The 20,813-nt window shown below is 33.7% G+C and overlaps 1 protein-coding gene across 1 annotated transcript in view; it reads left to right on the top strand.

Moving 5' to 3' along the window:
* Positions 1-20,813, top strand: part of SLC15A5 (solute carrier family 15 member 5) — a 146,416-nt gene that overhangs the window by 58,160 nt on the left and 67,443 nt on the right. Inside the window, exon 5 of the mRNA XM_056800650.1 lies at positions 17,767-17,953. Within this exon, the coding sequence (XP_056656628.1) occupies positions 17,767-17,953 (187 nt within the window). The remainder of the gene's footprint in view (positions 1-17,766; positions 17,954-20,813) is intronic.

Raw genomic sequence — 20,813 nt, 5'->3', positions numbered from 1 at the left:
GATGCAATGAAGGGAAGAGCAAGTTTACCAAAAGTTTGCAAGAGATTCAACTGAATTGAATAATCCCAAAAGCCTGAACCTGGAAGCAAGCCAAAGAACAAATGGAAAACAAGAATAAATCTGTAGAAAATTGTGTAACAAACTCTTGTGTCTCTGTCAGTGATAGTGAAGCTATTGTTTGCAGAATCCAACACTGCAAGTTCCCTTGCAGTGAGCTATATGAAGAAATAGAAAAGGCACTAAAGAAAAAGATTGGAAGAGGGGTTGTTTGTGCTGAAGGTGAAAGTTTTGAAGGTGTTAAGGGATTGACTCTCAAGACATGAAAAAAAGGTATATACCAAAGTCATAGAAAAAAATTTAGGATCACATTATTAAGAAGAAAAGCAACTGAGAAAATATCAATAAGTATTGACCCATATGCCTACTTCCCATCTTTAAAAAAATTTCTAAGAATAATTTTCACATACATCAAAGGCATCCTTGATGAGGGTATGAAAAGGGAGCGGGAAGGCTTTTCCATATAGTATTCTACAAAAGCAGAGTTTTACATTCATATAATTGACTGGAACATATAGCAAATATAAAGTCCTACTTGTGATTATTATTTGTTAACTACATAAAACCATGTTATGTGATAGAGGAAATGACATCTTAAAGGCTTTTCTCCTACTAGGTATTTCATGTATGATGTTAATACCATATAAAATCCCTTTAAATATTTGACAAAAATGTCTTTACTCTATATTTCTAACTATTAATACAGAACATGGCATAAAGTAGAGAGGTGTTTTTACATGTAAATTAGAGTTTATGCCCAATACTTTTGCACAAGACTTACCTTATTGGTGTAATGATCAATTATGCTATTTAAATGTATAAAGGATGTCATTGAAGATAAAGTTCAAGAGAAGAGCAACCTTGTTCTTTTCTGATTTGAGAGAAGACCAATGTGATTCTAGACCTTGGATGGGAGACATGTAAGGAAAAGCTGGGCACTGAACATGTCCCTGATTTTCAGCTTGTTTCCCTAAAGAATGAAGATAAAATTAATTTTTCTCTGTTGTGCTTCCATCTTTCCTTCCTCCCTCCCTTCCTCCCTTCCTCCTTTTCTCTCTATTATCTTCCTTCTTCCATTCTTTCTTTTTTCTTTCCTTCCTTCTTTTATTTCTGTTTGCTCTCTCTCTCCCTCTGTTCTACGCCCCCCTCTGTTTTGAGAGAATTCATTATCAGCATATCTTCTCTGATTTCTGTTTACTATTTACTTAGATAAATGGGTATAATCATTATTAACTAATTTGGAAGGCATTTTACATAACTGTTATTTGGTTGGAAGTGTCACTCAGCTTTAGGAGATAGCAACTAGGAACATATATTGAACTTTTAAAAATTTCCCTTAGACTAACAATTTTTCAGGAGGCATAGAAATGTAATTCTAGTCTGGGTAACCCTTCTCTGAGGAGAACAAAGGGACCAGTCTTGTGTCTCCTTCTCTGGCTCTTTTCCAAGCAAGAAATCCTTGGCAAGCTTCTAGAGATATCTATTCATGCCTTCTGACAAGCTACAATTAGACAAGCCAAGTGACCATAAATGGCCAAAACACAACTTATATGCAAGAAAAGAAGTTTATCACTGCCAGAAAATGTACAGCATGGAATTCAATTGGTCCTTCCCTTTTACTTTTACTTTTTGCTAATGATATTGTTATAATTATATCAAACCCCAAAACAATGCAGTGATTTGAAATGATATCCACAGTCATAGAAAAGAACTCTAGCTATCCTCATAAGAAAAACTAAGGTAATAAAAAAATCCTAGTCCTCTGATATGCTGATTATTGAAGACTCCATTGAGTTAATCCATCAAAATATAAATAAAATAGATAGGTTGGCTCTGCTCACCTCACTTCCCACTTCCATTAAGAACAAAAATAGAGTCAAAATCAAGGACCAAAAAACAATGTACCAGCTCCGGTTTGGGTCTTCCCTCTTAGCTGCAACTCACTTCTCCCTTTCTACCCTGCCCCCCCCAACTCCTTCTCATGCTCCAAATTTAGAGAGGAGACTTAGCCAAAACTATAAAATCAAACTCCCTTAGGCATATTTACACATCCAAAGGCATTATTTTAAAAAATATAAAATATAGATTAAAATGCCTCAGGCATCCCAATGTAAAGCCAAAATTGTGTAACTCCAAGCTTATACCCTCTAAAAGAGGAAGGAATTCTTCAAAGATGTGTCCCAATACATACTGTGATCAGAAGCAAAGATATTTCCTCTAGACAAGGGAAACAACTCTAACTAAAAAAAAAAATAATTTTTGCAAAACACAATGGACAAGGGGTACAACAGTTTTCATAGGCAATGTTGGGTTAAAAGCACTTTCTGAAGGTATAGAAAGAAGAGAAGGAAGTAGAAAAAATAAAAGAAGAAAAAGATGCTTCATTAGAATTGGACCTTCCCTTTTAGCTAAAACTCACTTGATTATCTGAGTTCCTAACTGACTTTTGGACATCTTGAACAGGATGTCTCATAGACATCTCAAGATCAATATATCCAAAACAGAAAGCATCATCTTTAGCCCCAAAATCTCCCCTCTACCCAACTTCCCTAAGTCACATCAATGTACAGTAAGTGGTAAATTTTTGCAGCCAGCAGTGATATGTTAAAATATCTACTATTTTCTTGCATAATCCACATTGTTCAATAAATTTGGGCTTTTTTTAAAACCCTTACCTTCTGACTCAAAATTGATACTAAGTCTGAATTCCAAGTAGAAGAGTAGTAAGAACTAGGCAATTGGGATTTAGTGACTTGCCCAGATTTGCACAACTAGAAAGTATCTGAGGTTAGATTTGAACCCAGGTCCTTATGACTCTAACCCTGTCATACTATCCACTAAGTTTGAGCTTCTTAACAATAACCTTTCTGTAATTTCCAGTAGTCATGACTTGATCCTTACTTGCCATCTTCTATTTGTTTCCATCAACAAAGACACATAATTCAGCTATTTATTTGCTACTTTTTGTCAGCCTACTATTGTCTAAGTCTATGTGAATGTTCCTCTTAAAGGTTTTGCTCATGTCTTCACCACTTTCATTCCAAGGAAAATGTTTTGCAAATATTCAGCAAAATGACAGCAGGACCTGTTGGCTCAATTATTATTCAATTATTGCTCAATGTTCATTCCAAAAGAATTTCTATAGGATTTGGACCTGTTTCTCATGTGCTTTAAGAATATGTCTCCATTTTCTACTGGTCAAGAAAACATTCATATTTCTATGACTGACTTAGGGTAAGAGAGCTATGTTTCATTAATATTATACTTGTTTTTGTAAGGATGCTTTCCAAATGTGTTATGGTCCATTTTACATTTCCAAAAGAATATATTGATTGATAATATTTAGGTATCAATATGTCTTGTTCAATAAGATTTAATTTCAGAGTTCTAATGTCTTATTGTCTTACATCACAGCTTTTCTCTTTATCATTTTAATCTCTATGTGTGTTGCCTGAAAAAAGGCCAATGTATTTTTAAGAAACATCTTCTTTTGGGGGGTTCCATTTGATCTCCAGAGTCAAGTTTAAAGCTTTCACTTTCTATTCTTGCATTCTAAAAGAATTCTGTAGTTACCAAATCCAAATGATATTTTGATATCATTGGAAAAAGATGAAAGAATTTTCTAATGTATTTTTGGTAGAGCCATATAGCTTGATGCTACCATGTATATAAAATAAATAATAAAAGTTTACTTCAACTTCTTTAACTTGGAAACCCTTTTTAATTCTATTTAGGTAGAACAATAATTGATTTTAGGTTACCCAGAACCATAATAGGCTTAAACTATCTATTTGAAAAATATCAAATTTTTCGATAAATTGTTCTTGATGTTATTTCAAAATAGAGGATAGTTTTCAATGAAAACACTAGAGAGCAATGTTAGTGTTCTCACTAGATGAGCTTATTTTGAATATTTGTTTTACATGGACAAACCATGAATGCAAGACTAAGTTAAAGGCTTTTTGATTATCAATACAGACATTATAAATATTGTAGTAGATTTGAATGGCTTCTAAAATAATTAATAAATTTCTCATAAGTTGTTTCTTGTAAGCCTAAGACTTTTTAACACATTTTTTTGTTCCTAGGAATATCCATCTGTATGAAATACACACCTTAGCATCCTATATTTAACATAGTCATAATTGATTCCATATCTTGATAGTAGAAATATAAGACTTTCTGTTAAAACAGCTGAGATTAGGCTTGTGATTCAGAAGTATCTGTTAAATTGTATTGCTAGCAATTCGTGCTCTACTATGAAGCATTTTAACAAATATTTTGTCTTAAGACCACCATTTTGCCAGTCTTTCAGAGAAACTAGTTATAGTCATTTCCCTTCACACAATTGTTTTGTAATTCATCATACTGATACATGATGTATATTTCCCATGTGATCTAACTTGTCCTTTCATTGCTCTGGACTTCTTGCTATCATATAGATGGCCAGAAATTTTCTGCATTCTTCAACACAAATTTCATTTTCCCCTTACTTCTTTGTTTCTCAAGCATCTACAGGAAAGCTTTTTTTCAATTGTTGCTCAATTTTTTGCTTTGTTCTTTGTGTTGCTTTGATTCTTCGTATCACTTTTGAACTTTTTACTTTTGTGTACATTTGCTTTTTAAGGGAATCTAAAATTTCTACTGCAGCCAATTCTTATTATCCACAGTAGTTAACTTTTATAAAGTCACCAAAAATATTAAATTAGGGACCTTTGTCCCTAGGGGAAATACAAGCTGAGGTCCTTACAAATCTCTGGTCACAACATTTTCACCAACTGATCAACATATATTTATGTTTATGCATGTTTTTATTTTAAATTAACATTATATTTATATTCATATATATGTATGTACAGATTTTTTACAAATAATTATATGAAAATATTCTCTTCCTTTTTCCAGATTCATTAGCATTAAATTCATGGCCAATAGCACTATAACTCATGCATGAATAGAGCTTATCTAACACATATATTTTCTCAGTAAGGAGCATCAGCATTCTTGAGCTTAGGAACACTAGACAGCACTTTAGAACTCTGCTTGGGGGGGAGGGGGATATTTTAAACCAAGAAATCACTAACAAAAAAAGGCAGAAAAATGCAAAAAATAAGTGACATTATAAAGATGGCTTAAAAAAGATACTCATTTGCATTATGCAAGTTAAAACAAGAACGCAGAGCATCACATTGTTTGATTTCAGAGGGGCTATATGTGATGGGTGACTCAAATTTTTTACCCCTCTGTCCTGTCTGTGAATGGCTGAGAAAGCACTCCTGAAATTGATTTGGGGACTACCAGACTCTCACAGCTACAACAGTGGACCCACAGTGCACAAACTCAACACTGTAATCACCAGTGCTGGCATTCTCTTAATTTGACATTGCACCCTCCTATATTCATCCTTCTCACCCCTCAAGACATGATTGATTAATTCAATCATGAGGTTTTCATTTTTATTATTAGCAATCTTATTCTCATCTTTTGAGATCAAATTCAAAATAAAAATTATCCTTGGACATGTTATTATCCTACCATTCTTTTATATGTAATATTGTAGGGACTACTTCAGAGGTACTTTCTGGAACTTAACCAAAGAAATGGCTTCTAAGTTCATCTTCTGCTTACAAAAATGTCTTCAGGATAACCCCAGTAGTGGAGAGGATCTCTAGAATGAAATGTACCTCATCACTGCCCACAAGGTTTTTATTACTTCTACTAGCCCTCTGTGTTTGGAAAGCTTTTCATCCTGTGTAGCTCTGAGATTATGAGTACTTAGAACATCTATATCTATTACAAATATCATTCTTAAAGTTACGTTCATAAATTTTTATTTTATGGGTGATTGGGGTCAGCAGTTTTAGTTGAGATAGCTGTTCTAGTATATATATCTTGATTTCTCAAGGATATTTTAAGGTCTATATTTGTAGTCTGTAGATTTATCTATTAGTGTATCAAAAACAGAGTTTTTGGTGCATAATACTTAACATTTATATTGGGCTTCTTTTTGCAAGGCACTGTGCTCAGTGCTTCACAGTTATCATCTCATTCACCGTAATCCTAGGAGGTAGATATTATTATCAGCCTCATTTTGCAGATAAGGAAGTTGAGGCAAATAGCAGTAAAGTGACCTCCTCAGGATCGCACAGTTAATGAATGTCTGAGGCTGGATTTGAGCTTCAGTCTTCCTGCCTCTGGACTTAGCATACTATCCACTGTGCCAGGTAGCTGCCCCTGGTCATCCTAACTACCAGGCCATATCTTACTAGATAGCTGATAGGGGCTTAACTTTTACAGCATACAGTGATATATGGTACAGTTTCTATTATTTCCTTTGATAATTTAGGATTCATTATTAATATTTTCATTGGTTAATAATGATCAGTTGACTGATTAGCATATCATTTATGAGTTTCATAGTTTATGGAAGTATTTTATTCCCAATGTCATGGTGAAATAATTAGGAAAATGCATTATTTCCATTTCACAAATCAGGAACTAAGTCTTTTAGGTATGAAACTATCTGCCTAGGCTCGTATAATGAATAAGCATCAGAACTTAGCCTGACACCAAATTCCAAACTTTTTCCCACTCTAATCCTTTAAAATATGTTTTTACTGTTATATACTGTCTATTTGCAAATTATTTAGAATGAAACCTGATTAGGAAATTCATAAGAATCAGTGGGATCTTCCACATCTTAAAGAAACTAGAGAAGCTTTTCAGTGAAATCGGTTGGGTTTTTGGATAAATTCAAAGATATAAAAAAATTGGTCATTTGGGGAGACCAAAGTAATGAAGGAGAAAATAATGTAATACAATCTTATAAGTCTGCATTTTAACTTTTGTAGTCATTACTGACCTTTATTTCAGAGACATATCTTTAAAATATTTTGATCCTAGGGTTGATGATGTCAACGCTTGACATTACTGGACACTCAAAGGTGATAATGAATCTCTATTGACAGCACTTATATCTGAATACTCACAGGCATGTATGAAATAAAAGTATTTAAAATTTTAAGAGGGAATAATTTCAGTACTTGAGGCAGAAGCAAAAATGATTTCAAGCTTTCAAGACACTGGAGTCTTTTCTTAGATTAGGCAATATATTAATATTGCTTCACTAAAGATTAATAGTACTTTTGCCACATTATTAAGTTAACAGGTTTCTGTGCCTGTGATTCATTCTGATAATAACTTTTTTCCTTTTAATGATAATTCTCATTTGAAATCAGTTAACAGACACTTGAAAGTTGTGCTAGGAGCCCTTCCTACTTGCAATAGCTCAGCTGTTAGCATTTTTTTTTTTGCATACTATTCATTTTCCCTTTTGATTAGGGGATATATTCTTAATAAAGCTTTTGAACTGATAATGGTAATAGCTGATATTTAGATCATAATTCTCCTTAGTACCCAACCAAATGACTATTATTTACTGCCCAGAGAGCCATATTATTAGTTGTGAGACCCATTATCAGGACACATTTCCTAAGGATTAGAACTAAAAGAGACCAAATGACCTATAGGCAGGTAAGACATTATTATCTCTAGGTAACAACAGAAGCAAACATTTGAAGGAGACATCTTTCTTGGAAACAAAATGAAAGCAATGATCTCTTTTAGATTTTAGTATAATCCAAAACTTTCTTAAAGGTCCTTTTCCAAAACTTTCTCATGGCATAGAAGAGATCTTAGTTTCAAGGAGGCTATAACAATGGAGCACACTCTTTGGCACATTCTATGAGTAAGCTGGAAAGGTGTCAGGTGTAAATGTGGAGACTTGCCTTCCTCCAAGTAGGTAGTACGGTGTAGTGTATAGGGTATCCCACTCAGAATCATTGGAATCTGTGTTTGAATTACGCCTCAGAAACATATTAGCTGTGGGATACTAAGCAAATCATTTGACTTTGCTGTACCTCAGTTTCTCCATTTATAAAATGAAAGAGATGGATTCAGGGACCTCTGCAATCTTTTCAAACTCTAAATCTATAAGCTTATCATTTCATGAGTACTAGCCTAAGTTTAAAAAGATTGATGCACAAAAGTTTGTCCACCACGTAGAAAATAAAACGAGCAATTTATTAAATAGTTGTTTAGTCTTTGTGTTTTTCTTGGTAAAAATACTGGAGTAGCTTTCCATTTCTTTCTCCTGCTCATTTACAGATGAGGACTGAAGAAAATAGAATTAAATGACTTGTTCAGGGTCCCACAACTAACTAGTAGCACTACTGATGTCTAATTTTTAATCTAATGATGATTGTTACTGGAAAAGCTAACTACATCAATACTACCATTCTTGATACAAATTAAAAAAAAAACATAAAAAGACTGAAGCATAATGGAAGGAAAAGTCACTTCTCAGAGAAGTTTAAAAAAATAGACAATGGAGTTGATTGTACTGTGTGTTCATAGTTGAAAAGAAGTTGTTATTTTATAATAAATCATTAGAGCTAACATTGATCATTGTAATGATCAATGTTATAATATATATATTATAATAAGTATGAGAGAGTCACAATCAAAATAGATCATCATAATTGAGAATGAGGCAACATAAAGTAATATGAAATGTAATTGTCACAAATGTAAAATGTAATCTTTCTCCTCTGCTACCTCCCTCCAAAAAAAAAAAAGCCAACTTCACAAATGCAACTTTGAAGAATAGAGAGATAAAGATTCAAATGAAAAATATGTAGGGGTTTTGGTGAACCACAAGAAAAAGTTAAATGAATTTCCTCTGGATATATAGCTAGGAAACTTCAGGTCTGATACTCAACTTCAATTTTCTTGACTGTAAGGCTGTTTGATCAGCTTTTCTCTAGCACCCTTTCTTAGCTTTGCCAGCTAAGAGAACAATTTCTTTCCCCTCTTCTTTTCTTTATATCTGTTTCTCTCTTGTGCTTTATTCTTGTCTGTTTATTCTTTTCCTATTCTCTAAGATATTTCAGAGGCACTGACAATAAATAATTCACATAAATTCTTTTATTACCAAGATATATAGTTTGTCTAGGCCTGTAATGGTGATGTAAATACATTGAGAGCATCTAAGTATTTTCTTAGTGCCTCTTTACTTACTTTATACTTCAATTCCACATTAACCGTTCTTTTTGAATACTTCCCTATCTGAACATCAGTCTCCTTGTAAGGGAAGACCAGAGCAAAACTAAAGTTGAATAGCTTTGTCTTCTTTCCATAATCTTTTCATGGTGCAGTTCACCCCATTCCTTCTTTGATCTTTCTCTTACCTCTGACATAGCTTTTAAAATGCAATTTTGTATAATCCTTAGCATTCATTGCCAGACTTGACCTAGCTTTCTGCTCAGTATTCCACCAAGACTATCCCATCTCATACATTTATTCTGTTATTCACCAGGGCTTCTATCCTCTAGACACATCTTAAAAACTTATTCTGATCAATTCCATTTACATCTATGTGAGTGTCTTGAGGTAATTTCCCTTTTACTTCATTAGAATAATTTTGGTTTTATATCCAGAATTTGATTTGAAAGAACATTATACCTCTTTTAAGCTAAAGTTCTCTACAGAATTTTAGGTTGTAAAACATTATCTTTTCTCTAAATGTTTTTAAATCAGCTCTTCCCAAGCAATATTCACAGGTCACATACTCAGCTTTTCTCTCAATCTGTATAACAAATCACAAGTAGTAATCTTCTTTCCCTCAAGATTAGTATTATTTCTACATTGATAAACCTTTCCTATTTTTTGTTCAAAATAATATCTAGAATTGCAAATCTCAATTTCTTCCATTCTTTGAAAAATGAAATTATTATGGTAAACTCAAAGTTTATTAATTGTGATGCCTTTAGCAGAAAGAAGGCTTCAGTCCATTTCTGGATAATTGAAGCCTTCTGCTATTATTGTACTAAAATATTTACATGCAAAGTTTATGATGAACTTTTAAAATGTATCATCCATTTTCTCCTTCCTTCCAGTACAAATACATATACCTCCCATCCACTCACCCACTGATACTCAAAGTGTTTGCTTTCTATACTTTTCATACTTTTTTCATACTTTTTTCCTTTGATTCATAGATTTTTCTCACAAAAGAACATTTTTATATCCGTTGCTATCCACCATCCCTTTTATCTAATTGATTCATTTTGAATAAGGCTTGTCCTTCCTTTGTCACTTAATAGGTATGGGATATTATGAAAATAATTTAGTGTCTGTACCAAATTTGCTGATCTCCAAAATAAGTGACTGTCTACCTCACAGAGAATTAGTCAAAGGATATTTCCATATTTCAATATTTTAAAATCCACAATTTTAGTAGCATGGATATGATTAGTAAACAGCCTCTACATATTAGTAGACAGTATTCAGGAGTTGCTATGGTGAAAAAAAAAAGCATCTCCCAAGAATCAATCTTCTGCTTTTCTTCAAATTTAGGTAAAGTGGTCCTTAGACTTAAGACTTCCAAACACACTAGACTTGTAGTGAGATGAAAACTAGACTCAAAGTTTCCCTTTGACATTCGCTAGCTGTGCAACCCTGAGATATCTCTGAGGCTCCATTTCCCCAGCTGTGGGGGATATAGCCTTATATGAAAGTCTAGGTATTTTCATAAGACTTTTCCTCATTGGTAAAGATAATGATTATTTGATGCTTTGCCTCTCTTAGGGGTAGAGTTGTCAAGAGCTTGGGATATGAGAGGTGTCTTCCTCTGGATTCAGGCTTTATTAGAAGAGACATCTGTTTCCAAAGTTCTTCAGAGAGAGAGGCTCTATCAGTCAGAGAAAGACTATTGGAAGAGGACAAATGTAGAGGAACCAGAATTTCAAAAATGTCCTTAATTCTATTGTTGTCCTGGAGACTTTAGGGAATTTCCCCATGAGTGAGTTTGAGTTCTCTCTCTGTCTCTCTTTCTGTTTCTCTCTCTGTCTATGTCTTTCTCACCAGTGTCTGGTGTATTGTGATATTGTGATCTTCTCTTTATTACTAACTTGAATAAATGGGTTTATTCACTGATCAATACTTGTGATAGTCTTTGGGTTCCTAGTGTTTGGCTTATGGGGAGTCAAGCCTTTGGATATAGAGGACATTATCTCACTTTAGAGACAGCAACCACAAAAAGTGGATTTAAGCTGCAAATAATTTTCCCTTAGACTATTAATATTTAAGGAAGTAGACAGGTATAATTATAGTATTATATTTCCTCTAGAAGAGAACAGAAAAGATCAAATTCGTGTTCCCAATCTCATATCTCTTGCTCCACTACAGAAAGAATCAAAGCCTCCCTTGAAGTGGAATTCCAGAGATACCTATTCATACTTCCCTATAAGCTACATTTAGATGAACCCATATGGACATATAACCACAAGCCCACACACCCACACATACACATACACCCTCCATTAATAATCTTTAAAGAACAGCTAGGTAGCTCAGTGGATAGCTCACCCTAAGGATGGGAGGTCCTAGGTTCAAATCTGGCCTCAGATACTTCCTAGCTATGTGACCCTAGGCAAGTAACTTAATCTCAATTGTCTAAGCCTAACCTCTCTTCTGCTTTGGAACCCATACTTGGTATTGATTTTAATACAAAAGGTAAGGGTTTTGAAAATAATAATATCAATAATCTTAACTCACAGTGTTGTGAGAATGAAATGTACAGAAAAAGAGAGAGAACAAGCTTTTATTTAATACAGTTTATTGCCAGATATATTTGATTTCAAGGCACATTGGGACCTCACATTTCATAATATTTGCCATTTTGCCTTTAGTAGAAATTTTATTTGTATACAATGAAATAAGAAATGCAGAATCATTTTTGAAGAGATGAAAATGTAGTAAAGTATATTTTAAATAAAAGTAAAACTGATATGGAACCTATTGTATGTGTTCCATGAGTAGGGAGTAGATAGGTGTATGTGTGCAAACACAATGTCCCTACAATGCTTGGGGTAAAGAGCGTATAGATCATTGAAGGAAATTGTCTTTGGACTACAATTCACAGAAACTTGCTCATGAACTTGACAGTATGACCATGTCACCCAGCATGAACTCTCTTTGCGTAGGCACACTGCCAGTGTACAGTTTTAAAAGGCTGATGAATCTCACTAGGGAAGCTAGAGAGAATAGATGAGAGTCATGAGGAAAATTTGCAGCTTCATCTAGACCAGACCATAGGAAGCATCACCAAGGAATCAATGAACCGTAGACTACAGCTACTGTGCCCAGAGAAGTCAACAGTTATTTTTTTACTTCCACTGTAACAAGTTTCCCTAACACCTTTCAGTGAGTGATCTAATATGTCCTCCTGCTATGTTGGGGAGACAGAAGGGTTAATTGGTAATTGATTAGAACTATTGGGAGACATGCTAGGAGTAGCACCTATATGGGAATAGGTACTGAGAATGCTTCTTACCTCATTCAATTCCTTATTATTGAATTGCCATTTTATTTAGGTAAATTTCTTTACTTTAATTCTTGTGTTATCAAATTTGCTGTGGTATAAATAGGGCTGTAATTTAAAAATAGATAATTATTTTCCTAATGATCCCACGAACCAGGATATAAGTGAAAAGAAGACACATCAGAGGAGTAACAAGCTTAATAAGCACTTAACTTACATCTTCTACTTATGCTTTAAAATTTCTTTAACTTGAGGAAGCAGCTTGGTATGGATGAAAAAAAGTATCTGGGTTCAAATCCCAATTTTAGTTTTAATTATATGTGTAATTCCCTGAAGACAACATGTATAAAATGAGAAATGGGGAGGATGGCTGCATTTCTAAGGTGCTTTCTGACTCTAAAGCTATGATCCTATGAATCTTTTTTTTTCCATTTAGCAAATGGGTAAATTGAAGGCAAGAAAAACTAAGAGATTGAAGGCAAGAGAAACTAATTATCTAAGCAGGCACTAAGTACGTACTTGTTAGGGTGAGTTAAGGATAATCCATGTGAAGGTGGATTCCTCACTTTTCCTTTATATATACTCCCTTCTAAATAATGTTCTCAGTATGTCTTCAGTGCTATTTATCAAAATTTGCCAATATCATGACTCCATTTCCCTTTAAACTCTTACAACTTCCTATAGGGGGATAAGCTAATAAAGATTTCAAATAAAAAGTTATTTACTACATACTATACCATATGCTACTATACATTACTAAAGCATCTTATGTATTGGACAATTATATAATAAATATCTTTAGTGATGTTAGTTAGGCTAGGTTCTCTCATTCTGCAAATATTGTGGCATCTAATCAGAATTACCTGATCAATAAGTATTTGTTCAGGATCTATAATGGCAGTGATAGAGGAATCTAGTGTAACCAAGGACAATGCTAAGTGCCTCTTGGGGTCTTTTATGGCTGGATCAGATGGTTAAGGTAGAAGTCCCATGATATAACACCTGTCCTAGAGGTTAAGAATTATTTTATATTTTACTTCCTTAAGTTGACATATAACTATGGACCCTCAATGAATAGTATTAGATTATGAGGGTGATCATTTATATAAGATATCTTCCTTTAAAACAAGATGATAGGCCTAGTACTTTGTTTCATAACAAAAGGTATGGATGAGGAGGTGGAGAGAAGACTTGATATTATTCTAAGGAAAATGTATTCTGCTGAGTAAGTTGGGAAATTGTTGAGAAAACTGGAAAGCAGTCTGACAAATTAAATATAGATCAATATCTTACACCATTTACCAAAAAGATCAAAATGGATACCTGACTTAAGTCTAAAGAGAGATATCAGAGGCAAATTAGGAGAACAAGCAACATATTACCTATCAGATTTATGGACAGAAGAATTTATGAATAAACAAGAGAGAAAGAAAGAATTTGAGGTATAAAATGAATAATTTTGAATACATGAAATTTAAACTTTTCTTTACAAATGAAAGTAACATAGCCAGGATTAGAAATAAAGCAGAACATTGAGGGGGAAATTTTTAAACAGTTTCTCAGATAGAGGTCTCATTTCTAAAATATAGACAGAAATTTGTCAAATATATAAGAAAATGAGCTATTCCCCAATTGATAAATGGTCCAAGATATGGGCAGTCTTTGAATGAAAAAAATCAAAGCTATGTGTAGCTATATGAAAAAATGCTCTAAGTTATTATTGATTATGGAAATGCAAATCAAAACAATTCTGAAATATCTTCTCATAGCCTGTGAGAATGTCTAGAATAATAAAAGAGCAAAATAAATGTTGGAGGTGATTTGGAAAAATGAATACACTAATACATTGTTGGTAGAATTGTGAACTGATTCAAGCAGTTTGTAGAGATAGAATTATACTCAAAAAGTTATAAAGCTGTGTAAACCTTTTAACCAAGTAATACAATTATTATGTTTATTTCCTAAGGTAATCAAGAAAAGAGGAAAAGAAATAATGTTCTAAAATATTTGTAACAAATTTTTTGTGGTAGCAAAGAACTGGAAACTGAAGGGATGATGAAGGATATCCATCTGTAGGAAGGAAAGAAGGGATAAAGTAAATTTCATAGATTAGCTTTAAGAAGAAAAGAGGAGAATTTGGGTACAAGCCCTAGGGAGAAAGATTCTGGGATGTGACTGTTTTAACTGTCACTCCTCTTTTGGCTGAGCTGGAAGGAGAATCTTTGCTCTGACAATTTTCCCTTGACAATCCTAATTTTCTGTAAAGATTAGTGATTCCTTGGTTTGAGAGTTTGCCTTGCGGTACACTGTTTTTCCTCTGAAGTACAGAGGCCATCTGCCTGAGATCCATCTATCAGAAATCCATTTGGCTAAAGTAATCCCAAGGGTTTGTCACCTGGGACTCTGGGTTACCTAGTGAAGACAACCCCAGGCTTTAGGTAAGGGACTCAAATATATCTGTGAGTCCTCTTTATCCTTTTTGATAATCCATTATTAAGTAGTTTAGTTTATAGTCAGATAGCTGGGTTTTTCTGGGTCTTAGTTAGAGATATGGGATTTAGAGTAGCTTGAGTGAATCCTCAAGAAGAAAAAATAATTCAACATGAAATAAAAGAGAATGGGTGGAGATTAAATATATACTTTTAGGAACCTACCTATCATTTCCCCTTTACTCCTATTATAAAAAATATAAACTTTATTTCTAGAGCCAAGGGGTTTTGTGTTTTACTGGCCCTGAAGAGGTCCCTAGGTGGGTGGTTATCATCTCCCACCTATTTCACATCCAAAAGCAGATTGAAGCATACTATTTTTCACTTTATTTCTTACGTGAATTTTTTTCTAATATTTTTCCCTAGTATAAGGAATATGCAAACTAAGGTTCACAACATGATGAACAGAGAAATATATATATGATAATATATGTAAAACTTACATCATATTACCTGCCTTATTGGAGAGGGTAGAGGAGAGGAGGGAAGATGGCAAAAGAAAGAATGAGACATAAATTTTTGTTCATTGCTAATGCAAGAATTTGTTTCTCTTATATAAGCATATTTATTTTAATTTATTATATATCCATAGCAAATCATATGTTTTATATTATTGTTTTGTTATATATTATATTATGTATTTTAATGATAACTAAAAAATAAGAGATGGGGTAATTTCAGTATGCTTTCCCAGATATCTTTGGAAAATATAGAGCATAGAGAACAAATTGAGTCCTCTTTTGAACACAAAAACTTATCAAGATATGTTGGCAAAGGGGGCAGCTGGGTAGCTTAGTGGATTGAGAGCTAGCCCTAGAGACGGGAGGTCCTAGGTTCAAATCTGACCTCAGACACTTCCCAGCTGTGTGACCCTGGACAAGTCACTTGATCCCCATTGCCTAGCCCTTACCACTCTTCTGCCTTGGAGCCAATACACAGTATTGACTCCAAGACGGAAGGTAAGGGTTTAAAAAAAAAAAAAGATATGTTGGCATGTTTGAAATACTCACCAACTGGACTTTGAGACAAAGGAGGAAAAGAGCAGAAACTCACTATAAGTCTTTTTGAGTCTTTAAATATAAGATTCAGAAATTCCCAAGGATGGGGAGAAATGGTCTTTAGATTTGGTGATTATAAAATTAAGGTAACTGAGAGAAAATTTTCATGTGAAGGATGAAATTAAATGCCAAACTGTAAGGAGTTTAAAAAAAAAGGAGTAAAAAAGAAATGGTTTCATCAGTAGTAGAGGGACTGGCGCAGGAGGGTTGGCGCAGGAGGGTTGGCGCAACAGGGACAAGAGGTAGAAGATTATAGCTAACAGGGATAAATGGATGAAATTAGTTTTTCTTTCTTTTTTTTTTAGGGTGAGGGAGATATGGGCATATTTGTAGGCAGTAGGGAAGTAGGCAGTAGAGAGGAAGAAATTGCATATGTGAGAGAGTGGGGATAATGGAGAGGGAAGAGCTGTCTGCTGGAAAAGACAGGATGGGATTGGATCACTTGCATATGTGAATAGAATTGTCTTGGTACAGATAAGAGTCACCTCTTTATATGAGATAGCATGAAGGATGAGATAGTAGCAAATGGCATCTGAGCAACCTGTGTTGAGGAGGGGAAAAGACGAAACCTTTGGCAGATGCCCCCAATTTTACACTGAAATTTGAGTCAAAGTTCTCAGCTGAAACAGCAGAGATATGGGAAATTTCTTTGATTTCCCTCTTCTAAATAATTCCTATGTTATTGCCTTGTAGATCTTGCCCCTCCCTCCCCAGTTCCCCTTTTCTCCAGTGCCTCACTCTTAAAAATATCAATTCCTGCAGGTAACAGAAAGGATAGAATCATTGCCCCAGGGTAGGAATTTTCTCATGTGCTCTACTGTGTTGTTCATTGCTATGCTTTAGCCTACCCTAGGATCATTCTCCCCACTCCTCTCCCACCTAATTTGTCATGAAATCTCCTTCTTTTCATGGAGCTTGCAGGAAGTTGAATAGTAGTTTTAAAATATATTCTCCCTCCCTCCCCCCCACTTGAGCTGCCCTAGTCTCCCAGTATACTGATGGACTTGTGCTTATTGACACATATTCTCTCCCTTGATTTTCTTTGCAAACCACAAATAGCAGCACCCAAGCATTTCAGCATAAACCATAAAAGTAAATGAAGTGGTGATTGATTCCATTTCTTTTCTCAGGTCATTTGGGTCCAATTAGCAAGTCCCAGTAGACTATCTTATTAAACTACTTAGTGAATAGTTGAATAAATGAGTCAATAACTAAAAATTTCAAATGTGTCCACTAATCCCCATCTGCCTTGAGAAATAACAATAATAACAACAATTCCCCCTGGCAATTTTCCCAGTGATGCTGATGCCAGCCATTGGATATCTTGTAGCCAGGGATTAACTCAGCCCTGTAGATAAAAGCAACAATAACACTTTTAAATGGTTCCTACTCATTGTTGATAGGATAAAAGGTACTGACAGCTGATTCAAACCTAAGGGATATCATTTCTTAAATCGCAACCTAAGAAGGACACATTCTGCAAGGTATATACACTCAACAGAAAAAATTACCAAGATAGATCAGAAGGGTTTTACAAATAATTTTTTCCATAAACTGCACCACTATTGTGCATAGATTGAACAGAACTTCTCCTACCACAGGTTTAGTAGAGGAATATCAATTTAGAATTAAGATGATTAAAAACGTGAGGATTCTTATACTGGTCTTTCACAGATGCATAGTCAATAGAATAATGTTCACTGGGAGTATATATAAAAGGCTTCCTCTGAAGCTGTCGCTATTTTAATGAAGAGGCTTTTTCCCCCTTTCCCAAATACAGATTCCTTCAGGATATTATCTACAGACTATGAATTCCAACTTGAATTTCAATGGGTTTCTTCTGCCAATTGCAGCAATGAATGTGATAAGCATCATTCCCCTATTAATTCTTGCTCCTTTTCTTGAGTGTATCAGCACTTGCTTATTTCCTTTAAAGAGGGGAGGACCACCACTGTCAATATGCATTAGTAAGTATAACTTACTTCCAGAAATATATGTGTATGTGTATTTATATATGCCTTTAAATATATATTATGTGTGCATATTTCTACTTTAAAATACTCTTCATAATGGTAAACTAGCTGATGATTCTGAACACATTGGTCCCAACGTAAAGTTCTAGAGTAGAACCAAAAAGCATAATGAAGCATAATAGGAAACCCCAAGTTTAATTCACTGAAAAATACTGGGGACAAGCTTCACAAGTACAGTTTTACACATGAAATATAGGCAGGCAAGAAAAAGTTCTTCACTTAAAGAGGAAAAACAATCCAAATTGTCTAAGACGTTACTTCAGTTACAAGAAACCAAACAAAAAATTGGACTATAACATTCTAAAAAGCAAAGGATATTGTTTTACTCCCAAAAGTCAGGGTCAAAATTAGTCAATAAACAAGTTTCTATGTGCAAAGCACTACTCTAAGCTTTGGGGATACAAAGAAAAGTCATCACTATCACTTCCTTCAAATAGCTCAGTGGAAAGGTAATATATAAAAAGAAGCTGAAAGTAAAGAGGGTTAGATAGCCAGTGTAGGGACAAGATGAAGTCCTATAACTGGGGTGGGAAATAATGAGGTGAATGCCTTGGGTGGCCTCTTTAAACAATGGAGGATCTGGGAGGAGTTCTCAATATCTACCCTCTACCAATCAAAGAAAAAGAAGGATCCCAGGGGCAGGAAGTACTAAAGAGGTGTGAATTTTGTTGCTGATGTAATCTTGCAGAATGAGTTTCAGGAGACCATGAAGTCCAGAGTTGCTGAGTGGAACATGAGCATATCCTGCCAAATTGCTAAAATATTATTAAAAAGGAGAAATCATATGTATTCCTTTAAAGGAAATAAAAAGTGAAGAGGGCATATGACATGCAAACTCATGACACAAAAGAAATATAAAGATAAACAAGAACCTTTGGTAAGAAAAAATTAGTAATAATTAATTTTCTTACATCTAAGACAAGAAAAATCTGATGATATATGAGTTTGCTTTTGTGTGAGTGTGTATTATATATATATATATATATATACACACACACACACACATGCAGGATCAGAAAGTTTAATCTTTCATAGTCCTTAAGGACCATTGAGGCAACAAAGAATTAACACCAGAAAGAGGGAGAGAAGGAGAGAGGAAGGCAGAGAGAGAGAAAAAGAATGAGAGAGACAGAGAGATAGAGACAAAGAGAGATTCTGTAGGAAACCAGTATGAAATTAGAAGAAAAACAAATGGAAAGGTCTAAATCCTGACAAAAGTGAACAAAAATTAAAATAATGGAATTTAATTTAACTCTAATGTATTTTTATTATTAAATGTTTTAATGTATACAATATCATGCAATCAATGATGTACATCTTTTATTTGGGTCTGTGTAATGTTGTGTGTAATTGTTTTCAGTCATTAAAACCTAAAATCAAAATAAACTTAGAACCAGAACTCTGAATCACTGTATCAAAACCTGTAAGATTTTGAAAGATAACAAAAAACATTTAATCACATTGCTCTTTCTAAAAAAATAATATCACTTATAATTTTAGTGGAACCAAAAGGGTTGAAGTACTATTGATAAATAAAATTAAAAATTATTTTAATATATTTCATCTTTATTATGTTTTTTAATTTGTTTTTTAAGCTTTATAGTCACACAATATGTGATATATATGAATGTATAAACCATCAAATGTCTAGAGAGAAATTAATCTTCAATTTCCATTAAACCTATGATTTCATCAATATGGAAAGGACCTCTAGCAAATGACCCAAACATATCAGAAAAGAAGTCAGTCAAAATAATCAGAAATATTTTCAAAAAATATTTGAAAAAATGTATTTACACACACTATATTAATAACAACTCTTTCCAGGGGCAGATATGGGGCTCATTGGATCTGAGAGCCAGGCCTAGAGAAGGGAGGACCTGGGTGTAGCTTTGGCCTCAGACACTTCCTTGTTGTTTGACCTTGGGCAAGTACTTAACCCCCATTGCTTAGCCCTTGCCACTGTTGTGCCTTGGAATTGATTCCAAGATGTAAGGTAAGGGTTTAAAAAAATAATGGATCTTGCCATGCATGGATATTATGCTCAATGTATTAGTGAAGGCTACTGTGAAACCATAATTAGCAAGATATTTAAAAATTAAACTTGTTTTGCCAAAATTTTGGGAATAGATATTTATAACCAATTTGCCTTTCAAATTAAGAATTTCAGAGGTTTTTGAACGTATTTGTTAAAAGTAAAAAGAAAAACAAAATTAAAACTTCAGATTAGTTAGTAAGAACAAATGATTAACGTCAAGGAAAATGGAAATTTCTAGTCAAATTTGAAACAAAAAAACCTTTGCATAATTGGTGGATAAGACTGAAAATAAACATCATAATTTAGTCAGTGCAATCAACAATGTATGTCTTTCATTTGAATCTGTGTATTTTTGTGAGGGATCATTTTTCAGTACTTATAGTATCAAAATGAAATGAATTTCAAATCGAGTCTTTAAGTCATTATATCACAAAATATTAAACTGAGATTCAAAAAAGTATGAAATACTTAATCATATTGGTGTTTCTGAAAATTAATATCAATTGTGATTTAATAGTAGCAAAAAGATTTTGAACTATTGATAATAAAATAAATATTTTAACATCTTTTGCATCATTCAATTTTGTGTTTATAAGTTTTATACTTATAAAACATGAGTATAGTAGCAAATATATAAAATTGTATATATATATACACATAGATATAGATATGTACATAAGGGGAACAGGTACAAGTTTTTCACTAGCAAGTGTACAATCAAAAGATTTGGAGACCACTGATCCATTTAATAAGCAG

Source organism: Monodelphis domestica, chromosome 5 (assembly GCF_027887165.1).
Source record: "Monodelphis domestica isolate mMonDom1 chromosome 5, mMonDom1.pri, whole genome shotgun sequence".
In the NCBI taxonomy this organism is placed as follows: domain Eukaryota; kingdom Metazoa; phylum Chordata; class Mammalia; order Didelphimorphia; family Didelphidae; genus Monodelphis; species Monodelphis domestica.
The sequence above is the reverse complement of the archived record's forward strand: the minus strand, read 5'-3'. Positions and strand labels throughout refer to the sequence as shown.